The 13,807-nt window shown below is 41.8% G+C and overlaps 1 protein-coding gene across 2 annotated transcripts in view; it reads left to right on the plus strand.

The window, feature by feature from the left end:
- The window catches only part of ADARB2 (adenosine deaminase RNA specific B2 (inactive)), a 314,861-nt gene that overhangs the window by 193,524 nt on the left and 107,530 nt on the right, over positions 1-13,807 (plus strand). For both annotated transcript variants that reach the window (XR_008576089.1, XM_054818308.1), the window contains exon 2: positions 8,948-9,034. Coding sequence is in view for 1 of the 2 variants with exons in the window: in XM_054818308.1 (XP_054674283.1) it covers positions 8,948-9,034 (87 nt within the window). In the remaining variant the exon portion in view is untranslated. The remainder of the gene's footprint in view (positions 1-8,947; positions 9,035-13,807) is intronic.

Consider the following 13,807-nt stretch of genomic DNA (forward strand, 5'->3'; position numbering starts at 1 on the left):
GAATGACATCTTAGAACTAAAAGAGCAGTTTGTGTTCAGGTGAAGCATATTATTATGCCCATGTTAGGTCATCCACACATTATATAGTGAAACTATCATCTTGTAAAATGTAAAAGAAATACTTAGCTGTTCATCTACGCTGCACCTATACAAACATCTTCTTATAGTTTCTCCATGTAATGGGACAGGCAGTGCTAACACCCACCAGAACACAGGTCAAGACTTCCCGGCAAGGTAGGGTAGAAAACATGTCTCCTAACTTTGGACATTTACAAGTTAGTCTTCTAGTCCAAATCAATAGTCCAGGCCCCAAATAAAATCAATAGGCACCTTCTGAGAGGGATTTATTGTATTTATCACAGCAGGCATTTATCTGTACACGTCCATACCAATGCCTCCTCTCAGAAGATAAAGTGAGATCGGTTCTTCCTAGGGTTGTTAAGCCCCTCTTACAGCAGATGGTGGCTAAACTTGGAGGCTTAAAGTTTGAGGAACTGAAACTTGGTTTTAACAGCTCAGCCCCACCTCAGACTTTATGTACCTGAGTGGGCTGCTGGTTTCAGAAGGTGGCAAAACCTTTCAAAATCAGGTAGTGCAGCACAGAGCTTTGCATGCTCCGTGTCATCCTGCATGCATGGTCCTGTGATGCAGTCTGTGGTACTGCCTGCATAGGCAGCTCCTTTGCTTCCCCAGAGCTCAGTTCCACTGGCTCCAGGCATCCTTTTAAATACCTTTGCTAACTTCGGTACTCTTACTTTGGCATAGACCACTCATGTTTCACATAGTCATAATTTATTTAACAGGTTTAAATTAGTGATGGGCAAACCTCTCTTAAGCCAAATTGAACGTTTTCATATAGTTTTCTGTCCCAATTTAGCTAAGGCTCCTTAAGTAGTGCAGCCTTGTATGTAGGCACAGCCTAATGAGAAATTAGCCTATTCACCTTATACCGGCCAGACTAGTTTCCCACGTGATGAAGAAGCCCTTCAGGTTGCCTTAAATGTGTAGGCAGATGTTCTTTGATAATACTGTTTGATAAGCAGCTGGCATACAATCAAATACTCACAGGTAGTGTTAATCACACAGATTTATTATATGCTTAATAAATCCACTGGCCATTTTTATGGTCTCCATCGCAAGACTTCAGCACGCAGAGCTGAGCACCGGTGGGTTTTATGCAATTATTCTCTCTGGTGCTTCTCTTGTTTTCTGGAGTGATGACATCCCAAAAAAGGGAGGGAAAAAAGAGGGGAAAAAAGCCTGTCACAGTTTATAGAATGCAAAATGAAAATATTTCCAAAATGAATGTTCCAACAGCATAAGAAGCTTACGAAGACGTGATATTTAAACTGCCATCTCCAAGCCACAGCCAGATCACTTAGAAAATACTTAATATAGTACACTCCACAAGCAGATGGGGATGCACATAAACTGATAATAACTCAAGAGTTTTTATCTCTATGTGTCCTCAAGCAAGGCATCAGGAGAGAAAAACACTCTTGCAACAAAATTAAATAGTTTTAGATCTAATTTTACTAGGCTGAACTAGATTTCAGATTGATTTCTGTGGAATCTAATAGAGAACAACACACATACACATTGCCTTTCTTATAAAAAATCCATCAACCACCTTGTGTTTTTACTTACTTTGCTCTTTACGAGAAGTAATAAGAAACTAATATTTCACAACACAACATGTTTCATTCTGTAAATGGCCTTTCATGGTAAAGGAGCTTGGAATGGGCTGTTACGGAGCGCTGAAGTACAGCCCCTGAAATTTGTCTACTCAAACACCGATTTACATTCATACAGTGAAACTGCAGCTAAAATTCACTATCTCCATTGTGAAAAAGGAGGAGAAGAGAGCTGCAGGACATGCCACTGTGGAAAGAAATAATGTTGCAGATGCTGCATACATTGGCTAAGGCCCATGAAGTGATCAGTTAAACATATCCCAGAGGATACGTCCTGTATCTCAAATCATATTGGATGGATCCATATATATCACATGCATGGCTTTATTGCTGGCCCTTTCTGCTTCCCAGGTAATAAACTAGAAGTTACTGTGGCCTCAGACTAAATGAGCACGGCCGTGTGCGGAGGCCCTGGTGGGATGCAGGGCTGCAGAGCAGGCAGAGCGCAGGGCATGAACCTGCCGCTGCATGTTAGGGGTTGGGTCATCTCTGGCAAAACATTTCACAGAGCTTCCCCAAAGGCTTTCCAAGAGTGCCAGTTCTGGGTCAGCAAACAGCCAGAATGGGGGTAAAAGGATTAGTCCAGTTGCCAGCTCCCTGAGCTAACTGATTCACGTTCAATATTCGCTGCGGTATCATAATACCCTAAACTGTTATTGCTATTTAATATAATGGCATTTCAGAGCTCTCCTCTTGGACAAGGATCCCATTTTGCTAAGCGCTGAGCAACAATAGAGCAGAAAGATATTCTCTGCCCCAAGAACTAGATAAATAAATGATAAAGGCAACAAGTAAATCTATTTACAGCAGACCTCTGGACTTGGCAGGCCACGATCGACTCCCAGGCGAGGCACGGGGCAGGTGCTTTTGTGCGTGGGCGCTGCATCACGCTGAGCAGCTTGTTTCCCTGTTTCAGAGGAAGAGTTCATGGCTCTGGGTTCGCACCTCTGACTTCTAACTCAAAGCACAACCTACCTGGTGCAGCTGAAAGCCTTTGCCTGACACACAGACTATCCAAATGTTCCCTGGTTTTGTCTTCCCTTTGGTTATCAGACAAGAAAAAATGTATTCTGATATTTTACATGTCATTTCATGTCCCTGCCGAAGCAGAGAACAAAAAAAGTAATGCTGAATACATTTTTTTTCTTTTAAAATCCTAAATTCTGTAATCTGAATATTCCCTTATCTCCCTGCTTTTGAGAAAAATGTTCCATGCAAAATCTTATTCAACCAGACGGGTTTTTTTCTCCGCATATTCCTCTGCTACCTCCAGGAAAAGCTCTCCTTACTGTTCCCATGTGGGCCAGGGTGGGATATCACCACGAATGCCTTGGACTGAAAACCAATTATAAAAAGCATATCTTTAGTAACTGTGCACCTCAGAGGCCACACTCCCAGGGATGCCAAGCAGCATGCAGACAGACAGAAACCATCCCACATATTTTAACCCTTTCACATCCCCCGGTACACAGGCTTTTCTTCCCCCCTTGGACTGCTCAGTTAGATGTGCTGCTCCGATTGCACCGACCGATGGCTCTCAAGGGTTCCTGATGCCAGCAAAGCTTCACCTTCAGATCTGATCTCTTAGTGTAAGGGCGAGAGAACAAAACACAAACCAAGGAGGAACAGTCGTGTGTTAATAGCCCCTTGCAAACGTAGGCAGGCTTGAATTTATCCTGTGCGATGCAAGGCATCAAACTAGGATAAGGAACTCCTGGAGCAGGCACACAGCTGTGCCAACGCTGCTGCTGTGCCCGTACAGAAACAGGAGCCATCTGAAGGAGTTCAGGGCAGCCACGCTTCTGACTTAAACACAGCAAGAGGAGATGGACAAAAATGGTCCTCCCAGCCACGCTGGTACCGTGGTGGTCATTCACAGGCACCCCAGCAGAGCTTTGTCAGAGGAGGTATAAAAGAACATCGCACAGAGCCTTCCCACTCGTCTGCGAAGCCAAAAGCACTTGGGCAATGCCGCTGCAGCTCTGCATACTTGGTAACTCATGACTCAATGGCTGGTTCTCAAATTCAGCTGTAAAGGCCGATTCTGACACCCAGCGAGTCATTCCTATCTGGAAACTGGTTGCTTAAACTAAATGATGCAGCATGGGGGCTGTACCAGGGCTGTGAGCCCTGCTCAGTAAGCGCTGCTGTTTAAAGACATTGCTATTTTCCCGACAAATTTGCCATATTTTTCTTTTGTGTAAAGAATCGCCTCATCCTGTCAATCACTGTCAGCCCAAGTCTGAACTGACTAAGATATGAGAAGGAAGATAGAGAATCATCTCCTGATGTGCAGACTCTCTTCCCTCCCTGTGTCCCCTTTCAAAATAAATCAAGGCTAACAGAACTGTAAAAATGTAGCTATTTGAATAGCTGCAAATACTGCTTTAAAGAAATAAAAATCAGTTTTTTTCAAGAGGTTTAGCAGCTGAGTTTACATTACTGCATCCGAATTGACCCTTCCTGAGTAATTTCATACTGCATGCAAACCAAATGAATTATTTAGGACTGGTTTATAATGTCCGCATTGAGTTTTTAAAAGAATACTATTTAAGAAACCTCTGACAAGTAAAGTAGCTTACGGTAATCAATTAGAATATGAGAATGAAACTAATTCAGTAAAACTGCTAACACTGATCTGGCAAACCACTGGTAGCCATCTGTCTAATCCTTCTTGTGTTCATAAGTTGCACTTTAAAAAACAATTATTAATAGTGCTCATTAGCTGCCAAGCAAAAGAGCATGCCACAAGCTTCTGCTCAGAGATTAGCTAGTATAACAAATACTACTCACTTTTTCAAGTTTGAGCTGGAACCTGAGCATGATCTCATGGTCAGGACAAGTTTTTCTATTGGGGTCCCCAGGGATAGGGGAGACTATAAGGGATGGGCCCAAGGACAGGTGCAACACCCTGCAGATGCCAACCGTCCTCCTACAGCCCTTCAGCACCGACGGCTCCTCAACCTCCCCACTAGACCATCTATTCCAGCACTGCCCTATCCTTACTGTTAGGAAGGTTTTTTAATGTCTGAAGTGAATTTTCCTTGGTGCAATTTAAGTCCATTACTTCTAGTTGTGTTAATGCACATGGAATACAGTTTGCTCCTTTCTTCTATGCAGCAGCTTTTCATGTATTTGAAGACTGTTGTTACGACCCCACTCAGTCTGCTCTTCTTAACGCTAAACAATTTGTCCAACATGTATAAGGCCTGATTTTTAAAAGTGTTGAGATCCTGCTGTTCCCATTGCTTTTATTCAGGTGATTGAGAGTGAAAGAACTTCAGTATGTCTGATGATCAAGCCGTATTGTCTGATGCCCTTTAAATACTCATAGGTATGAAGGCCACGAACACTGTTTATAGCTGTATACGTGTATTCTTGTCTTCACAATAAAAGCGTATTTACAGGACCTGTGACCAGTCTTCTGACTGCATCCACAGGGCAAGAGCAACTTCACAAAAAGAACAGATTTTAGTGGAAACTTCACTGCCTTATATGCCAAGCTTTGCTAAATCATTTGGACTAAAACATTTTCTGGTTTTCATGAAAAACATATCTTGGCGAATGTTTTTTTCATTTGTTTAAATGATTTATATGGCTACTGTCAAAACAATGTTCATGATTATTTTTTAACTATTTGCTGTTGTTGGAAAATATATACTTAAGAAGCATGAATTCAAATCCTTTTCCATCCCAAAATAGAGGACAGTGAGGTTTCTTCCTATAATGGGCTTCTCATCAGGAGAAATGGTGATTTTTGTGCTTAGGGTACTGGAGCAGAGTTCCACTTGGCGTCACTTGGAAGGATGTTTTTATAGTGAATACGCTACAAAATATGATGCTATTGTCTTGCGGTAGTGTTCCAGGGTGGCTAGAAATAAATCCCACTGTACCTGCTCTTTGTCTCTCAATTTCCATTGTAAATACAGCTTCCTTTGTGTCCGTGTAGGCCCTCATGAAATCACTCCTTCAAGTCATCAGAGGCTTGTGGTACAATTGTAATTCAAGCAATAATAGCTCCTTGCATTGGTTCTCATAAATGTAGGGTTATGTATTCTGCCTTTCTGGAGAAAAGAGGTTTTGAAATGTCTTGTTTTCTCCTCTTAGACACTGTCTCATAGCCTTGAAAAATAATGTCCTCAGACAAATACAGGGAACATTTATGATTATAAAGTAAAAATAGCCACTCTAATTTTGGGCTACCTGCCATTGCTTCTTTTTGAGAGAAAAAAAAAATCATAGAAGGAGAAGAGAGGGAGAGAAAAAAGGAAACTTTAAAGGCATTTCTCTGAGAAACTATGGCCTTTTCGTATCCAGCCATGTCCTTTATTCTTATTCATAAGATTTCATCAAACTGCTGGAAAGAAGACTAATTGTGATGGACATTAAAATATACGGGGACCATAAAGTGTGAATACACAACTCTCCTAATATTTTTCTGAAATGGCAAAGAAAAATAACAGTGAATTTCGCCATTGACAATAAAGCTGAAGTGGTGTCCTATGGTACATATGTGGTAGTAGGCCATAACATGCAAAAGATGGAAATGCACAATCATATCAGTAGTTTTATACCTAGCCAGATTACTTCTCTGTAAACACCTACATTTAATTATCCTGTCATCTATATTCCCCTCCTCCATAGGCTCGATAATTCATCTGAGCTACATGCGTACTACAGCTCTTTTCTTACATCACTCACTCAAAACCCTGCCTCCTCCTCCTCCTTCCAGACACACACTAAATCATCCATTGCTCAACCAATGGATTGAAATATTAAGTTATAATCTTTATTGTCTGTATTGATTGAAGGATATCCAGTTATTAGGGCCTGCCTGAGTTTGGTTGACATGAGCCCATCCATTGCTGCTCTAAGAGTGCAGTAAATTTTACAGGCCATCCCATCTCTCCGCCACACAAAGCAAATGCACCAACAAGGTCTTTGGGGACAGTTGGGAAACTGTGACAACAAAAGCTTAAGGTGGCTAAATGGTCCCTTAAGGCAAAAGGGAAAATAATTTGATAAATTTAAAATCCACATTGTAAATCTGGTCTATTGCATGCACCAAATGGTTTGGCATGAAAGATCGGTCATAGAATATTCCTTTACCTAATAATAGTATAGTATAAAGCTACATGGGTTTGCTTTTTGATTGGTGGCAAGAGTCTACATAAGCAACCTCAGCAAGAAAGCACATGTCTTCATTGCTTGGTTAATGGATTAACTCTCTATGAGAAGTGAAAATATTTTCTTAGTGAAGAAGCTTGAAGTTTGGGTACGATATCCGGTGTCTTGAGGGTTAGTTCTGAAGGTCTGACAGCCGACAGCAGTCAGGCACAGACGGAGCACATTTCAGCTCACCGCATCTCAGTACCCAGACACAACAGTCATTGCTGATGCTGAAGCCAAGGGCTACCCTGATCCTACGTCTACCATCTGAAGCGTTCCCTTTACCAAATGTAGCCTTTGGATTCAGTCCCAAACGCCTACGCTTTTTTCACTTTAATCAAAGAAACTGGTTGAGAAAGTCGGGAGTGAATAACAGCCTTTATCCTGATCGCAACCCAACAGTCTCACACGCACTGAGATAGTGTCGTACAGAGATACCACATTTCTCGGTGAGCAACGCCTTAGCAAAAAGTGTCAAAGTATTCACTTAGGAAAATCTTTCGGCTAAAGCGTTCATAAATAGCTTAATTCTTTTGGTTTGTGACATCACTACAATCCCTTAATGAAACTGCAATTCAAGGAGGCTAATTTGTACTCTAATTACATATTAGTCTGGGCTGAAAGGTTTCTGGACGGAAAAAGGTTTTCTTCAGGCAATCTTTTAGTCTGCTTATTGTATTTACTTAACAAAGAGCAGTCAGCTTTTACTGTGATTTCTCATAACAAGAGTTGAGCTGTAGTGTCACCTAGCTAAGGGCAAGCATCTGCAGTCATTTTTGATGGCCTCTGATAACGGTCTTTAACAAGAACAAGGATTATTCACAAATATAGGAAGAATCAGGCCGAAAAAGCTCTTTAGTTGGAATGTTTTCCAGGCCAGTGGTGGATTAGTAGCCAGGTAGTTTAAGGGAATTCAGAAAAATACTTTCTCACCAATAAAGAAAGTCCGCATGGAAATAATTTTTCCTGTGTCACTTGAAAGATGACATTCTTGGTTTGGTTGTGATGCTTCTGCCACAGGGTGAAAGCCCAGCATTGTTCACAATGTGCAGGATTCTGAGTATTTCCATCTAACTAAGGCATCTAAGCAGAGAAATACTTTAGGAAAGCAACTAAGTCCTTCAAAGCTATGAATCACCTTTGTAAGATTTATTTCTGTTTCTTCTGCTACCTTAAGTAGATACTCTGTTAATGTCAGTCCCCAGCAAAGTACCCATAGTTTGTCAGGAGTAATTCAGCCTAAACAAACTAAACGACAAACTAAATAAACTAGTTAACAAACTAGATAAAGCAATATATCGCTGTTTCCAGTGTTTGTGTTAACAGCAACTTTTCCCTATAGATAAATCCTGAGCCAAATTTTGAGCTGGTATAAGCAGTACTAGTTCTCATTTTGCTGAATCTGTCCTGGGATCAAATGCAGAGGCTGATCATGGATGTCTGTGCCATCTACTATCTGCAGGATAAACAGAAACTGCAGGTAGAAGGAACTGCACTTAATATGAATGTGAATAAGAATGATTTCAAGTAGGATTCATATTGTTTGGATAATATCTTCCCATGCACACCATAAAGGTTTCCCAAAAATCCAATCAAGTTTCTAGGATTAGAAGACATTGTAGTCTCTTGTGCCATCAACACTTGAGCTTTCTCTGAGACTTCTGGTTCAGCCTCTGTCAGGGAGAGGAGACAAGAGGAGAGGAGCTGATGGTCTCATCTATGAGAGCAGTTCTCATGTCCCTCCTTCCAGGGCTGACGGCCTCCCCCGTTCCCACCTGGACCAGCTCGAGCCTCCCACATTCCCAGCTCTGCGGTGCTCAGGCACCATTGCTGAGAAGCACGGGCAAGGAGCACTACATGGGGGCAGGAACCAGGAGGGACCTGCATTTGGTATTTGAACGTGCCAGCTGAAATAACTGTATTGCAGTTGTGTGAACTTTGGTGGGGCTATAGAGTCAGGGGAAAAAAAAAAAAGGAAATGGACTTGCTGAGATGTTTTCACCTGAAAAAGAAGTATGGAGTAGATCAGAATGTACTGACAAAATACTGATTTTATATGTCTCTTTTTTACTGTTTTCTTCTAGAAAAAGTAAGCATACTGTCAACCTTCATAGCACCCTTCAAGTACCTGAGTCCTGGCGCAACCACCATGGAGGATGAAGACAATTTAAGTAAGCAGTCTGTTTTCTTTATATGCAGATGAATAATAAAGTTTAAAGAGAAAAGCTCTACAGCATAGGGGCAGTTGTGGAAAGGAGGTGGATTTGCAAATATCGGCAGGCCATAAGCCCAGTCCTCACTAAGATGCAAAATTCCCTGATGCTGAGCGCAAGCGCATTCTCCAGTCTCCAGCAAAGGAGGGGTTAATCTCAGCTCACATCCCCACTTTACACTGTGCAGATCCTGGCAAGTGGGTGCTGTAAATGGTGTGCCACAAATGCAAAGGAAAAACTTTTTACAGAAAGGAGATGTATACTCTCAAGTTTATGGTACTATGGAGCAACTTTTCCTTTCCTGGTTATGTTACCTTACTTTCCTCACTTGCTTTTTCTCACAGTCCCTAAAAGACAGGATATTTTGGTGTAGTGTTTTCTCCCCAGTTTGTATTTATTTCCTTGATTACCTAAAGGACTTTTGCAAAAGGAAAGACTGTAGGAACAAGCCCTCTACTTGAAAAACTGTTTTCTCTTTTAATTCTGTGATATGACCTGGAGGGAGAAAAAAAGAAAAGAAAAAAAAAAAGGAAAAAAGAAAATCAAATCCAATTGAAAGGAGATTATTAACCTGGCTTAAATGAACTAGTTGTAACCCAGAAATTACCTACTGGATTCCCTTGGGCCCTTGCACCTGAACAAAGTCACTGATACTCCCTGTACCCATGACTGCAGAGCTGGAGGAAAGCACTGCTGGGATTGAAGGAGTTGTGAAGTCTTCAGAACACCCAGAAGTCTGGGAATGTGCAGTTAGGGCTGAATAACCCTAAGGCAAGCCCTCCTGTTTATCACTTAGAAGCAATTATTGTGTGTTATCCAGCCCTGCTTATTGTAACATATCTTGAATCATTAAAAAAAAGGGAGGGAAGCTTTCCGAACCAAATGAGCAACTCTTTGAATTTTAGTATCACCTACCAGATGGGTTTCTTTTCCAGCCAGACACACGCTGACATGTTGCCCTATTAGAGCCAGTGGGTGGGAGGAATGGGCTTTTTTTCCCTGTTGTTCCTAATTTGCCTTGGTTTGATCATGGTGCGTCAGCGAGGGGAGTAGCTGTTGAAGGATTGAAGGAGCACAGCCCTCGATTTTCTGCTGCTGGGTAGCACATGGACATCACACCGTTCTGCTGCACAGGGACCGGCAGGTTTTTACATATCTTAGCAAAGGCACAAAAAAAAAAAAAATCTGAAAATCCTTCAAAATTGGTCCCAGAGAGGCTACATTTTCAGGAAGAGATATAAGTACACACAGGAAACATGTTATGCACGAGGAGCTTGTGCAGGCACCTCCTGTGTAATGTTTCCCAAATGTGCTACTTAGTTATTTTTAGGTAATGTAGGAAGTTTGTACAAGCCAAATGCTGTAACACCATTTTCTTATTGCTGCTGTAATGCAAAGACTGCTTTGTGCCTGTGCTGGCTTTAAAATAGCTCAAATGGACAGGGTAAGCTGTGTTTTCTGAAAGAGAAATACCGAATTTCACTGTTTTCAGGGACATCCTGCCTAGTTCCCGCTTGGGTCAAACATACACTCCAGTGATAAAGCTAGCAATTTTTTTTCTTAACACATACAACACATTTTTAGGTGTTACTATGAGAATCTTTTAAAAAAAAAAAAATTAATTTAAAATCAGCCATATTTCAGTGTTCACTTCTCATATAGTGGTATAAGTTCCCACTAATTTCTACAGCACATCTGTACCTGTGTAGTAATTTGACACTTGACATTTTAAAGAGCTTCAGTGATTTGCTCTGAACAAGTAGAAGAACCTTCTTCTGTGTAGCAATCTAACGGCAGCGTAGGACAGTGCTAGCAAGGCAGAGAAGTGTTTCGCTTATCTGTGTCGTTTTCTGCTCACAGAGCATCCTGTGAGAGTGCCCCTCCCCGGACTGTGCTATATCGATAGGCAGAGTCCCACTAGCTGAAACGGATCCAAATCCTGTTTCACATTCCATTATGCCTTCTTTGCAAAGGGACTGTGGTTTTACCCCAACCGGCAGCTCAGCCCCACACAGCTGCTCGCTCACTCCCCCCAGCAGGGTGGGGGAGAGAACTGGAAGGGTAAAAATGAGGAAACTCATGGGTTGAGACAAAAATAGTTTAATAATTCAAATAAAATTATTATTATTATTATTATTATTATTATTATTATTATTATTATTATTAAAAAGGAAAATAGCAGAGAGATAAATAAAACCCAAGAAAGACAAGTGATGCAAACCAAAACAGTTGCTCACCACTGGTAGCAGAGGATAGCTGCGATCCATGCCAGGTTAACCATACATGCATTTTCAACTGGTGATTATTAGCATATAGATACTATTATTGTGGTTTATGATCTATGAACTAGTACTAGAAAAATGTATCAAAGGCACTAGGCACCTTTTGAATGGCATTTTGGGTAAACAAATCATCAGTCTCTGATGAAGGCCTTATCTTGAGTATGTGAGAAAAGGACCACCTCATTCATTCCCAGAAGTTGATTGTACCTAAGAATGTAAGAAATGTCACACAGGATTAGAAATGAGAAGTTTAGCTCTGTACGTGGTCTTCAACATTTGCTGTTAGTGATGCACTGAGAAAAAGGACGGTTAAATGGTGATCTTCCCCTCGGTATATCATTCTAGCACCCAGCAAGAAATTTACTCAGCTAGAGTTTGCACCTGAATCATCATACTTCTTAGACATCAACAGACCTGTCTAGTCCTCTCCAGAGCCCACTGATACCTCTGATCTCAACAACAGCCAGGAACAGGGAGCTCAGTGATTTAGTGCATTGTCAAAAAGTGCACCCTTTTATTGCTTCAAGCCTGTCGTCTCTAGTGGTTCGATTGCATGAAACAGTGAATAATCATTCCCTGTTCACTGCCTGTCTGCCTTTCATGGTGTTGCAGACCTCTGCCTGTCCTTGATCTTTAATCGTTCCACCCACACTATGCCATGACATCAAGGCAGACTATCACCAGACACAGGTACTTGCAAATCTAGGGTGTTCCTCTAGCAGGAGCGTACGATTCCTGTGGATCTCCTTGTGCGACGCTGCCGTACGCACAGACTTGGTTCAGCGTCCTTCTGTGGGAATATACCTCTCCCCAGTGTCTGCAGAGGGAGCTGACGGTGGTGGTCCCCAAGATACGGGTTTCAGCCACTGCAACAGTCTTGTAGGATGAATCCCAGACCCAGATTCAGTGTATTGAAGCATGTTCAGTTATGAGCATGTTGGTCAAAGTCCCCCTCAGGCAGCATGAGGCCCCAGAGCTTTTGATTGCAGTGTGATATACAGCAGGGACCCTGCCTCTAAGAGGACAACGAATATCCCCTTCCACCAGTCAGAGCCCCAGACAATCTCCCACAGAATCAAAACCCCTGGTTTTGTTTGAAAACTGTGTCTATTGCCATCGTTTGGATTTCTCCCGTGCCTAAAGCTAAGCTATAGTCTGGTCCCGATTCAGGATGGCATATACTTAAATCTGTTTCTGCTGCGAGCTGCCCATGGTTTGTGCTGCATGCACTTACTTGCTAACCCAGACAGAGAACATCAGAGTCTGATTATCATCTAAGTCAGGTCATTAGATCATTTGAATAATTTCCCTAATTGGTAAGAGCTGTAATAGATGTGCATGGACTTCACAGGTATTTCAGGTAATAAGGTGGGCAAAGTACAGTGTCTTCATTCTGGAAGAGCTAAAGGCAATTGCAATCACCTTTCACAAATTTTCTGTCATCAGTTTAAGCAAAGCCCTGAACTTTTTTGCACTGGTAACGCTTCCCATCGCAATGGGGCGTTACACACCAATAAAGTCTAATGGTGTTGTTTCAAACAGACTGAACCCTGTGAGCTGGCAAGGGGGATTCAGCAGCAACAGAGAGATCATGGCGGATTTCCCTTAAGTAGACTTCTTTCATGAAGGTTTAACAACACATGTGTGTGTTTTCGTGTAAGAGAGGAAGGAGTGATTTCTGTTGTTAGCTACAAGTTCATTTTTCCGAAGTCAAGAACACAAACCCAAAAATCCCCAGCAGAAGAGTTCCCAATCCTCCACTGTGGATTGATTAAGTGAATGCAAATGCCATCTTGCTTGCGAAGGAATCTGCCCTACATTGCATTTGATGCAGTAGCTGATCTTGGACAAAGGCACCATGGTTCTGGCTCCAGCTCCTGGGTTCATACCTATTGCTTCTGATTTGAGATTTTTCACTTTCAAGTATGCCAGGAATTATGGAGGTCAGTCCTTCTAACCTCTGCAGTCGATATGATGCAGATGGACAGAGAAAACGTACTCAAAATAAGCAGGTCAAGCAGGAGTTAGATATCAAAATGCAGAAAAATAAAAATTAAGTCCTCTCTGTATTGCTGAAAATGCATCGGTAGCAATCTGGTGTTTACTAAACATTTCTAAAGATAATAATTTCCTGTGCCAGAGCTTTCAGTTGAATCAGAAGTTTGCTATACTACAGAGATTGCAAATTCTTTCTTTCAATATCATAGCTTCTCAATAATGTATCGCCCCTTGTAATTGAATAGTAAAGATGCCAGCCAAAACGAAGATGCCACCTACCACCTCCCCTTTCCCATCCTCCCTGGAAGTTGGCTTGGCAGCAGAATAACCTTCAACAGGAACAATATTATCTCTTCAAATGTAGCGTGGAGTATCGGATGGCTAGTTCTGCAGAGCCCTTATGACCCAGAAACATAGGCAGTGTCATTATTAGTGATGCATTATAGTTCTG

Source organism: Grus americana, chromosome 2 (assembly GCF_028858705.1).
Source record: "Grus americana isolate bGruAme1 chromosome 2, bGruAme1.mat, whole genome shotgun sequence".
Classification (NCBI taxonomy): domain Eukaryota; kingdom Metazoa; phylum Chordata; class Aves; order Gruiformes; family Gruidae; genus Grus; species Grus americana.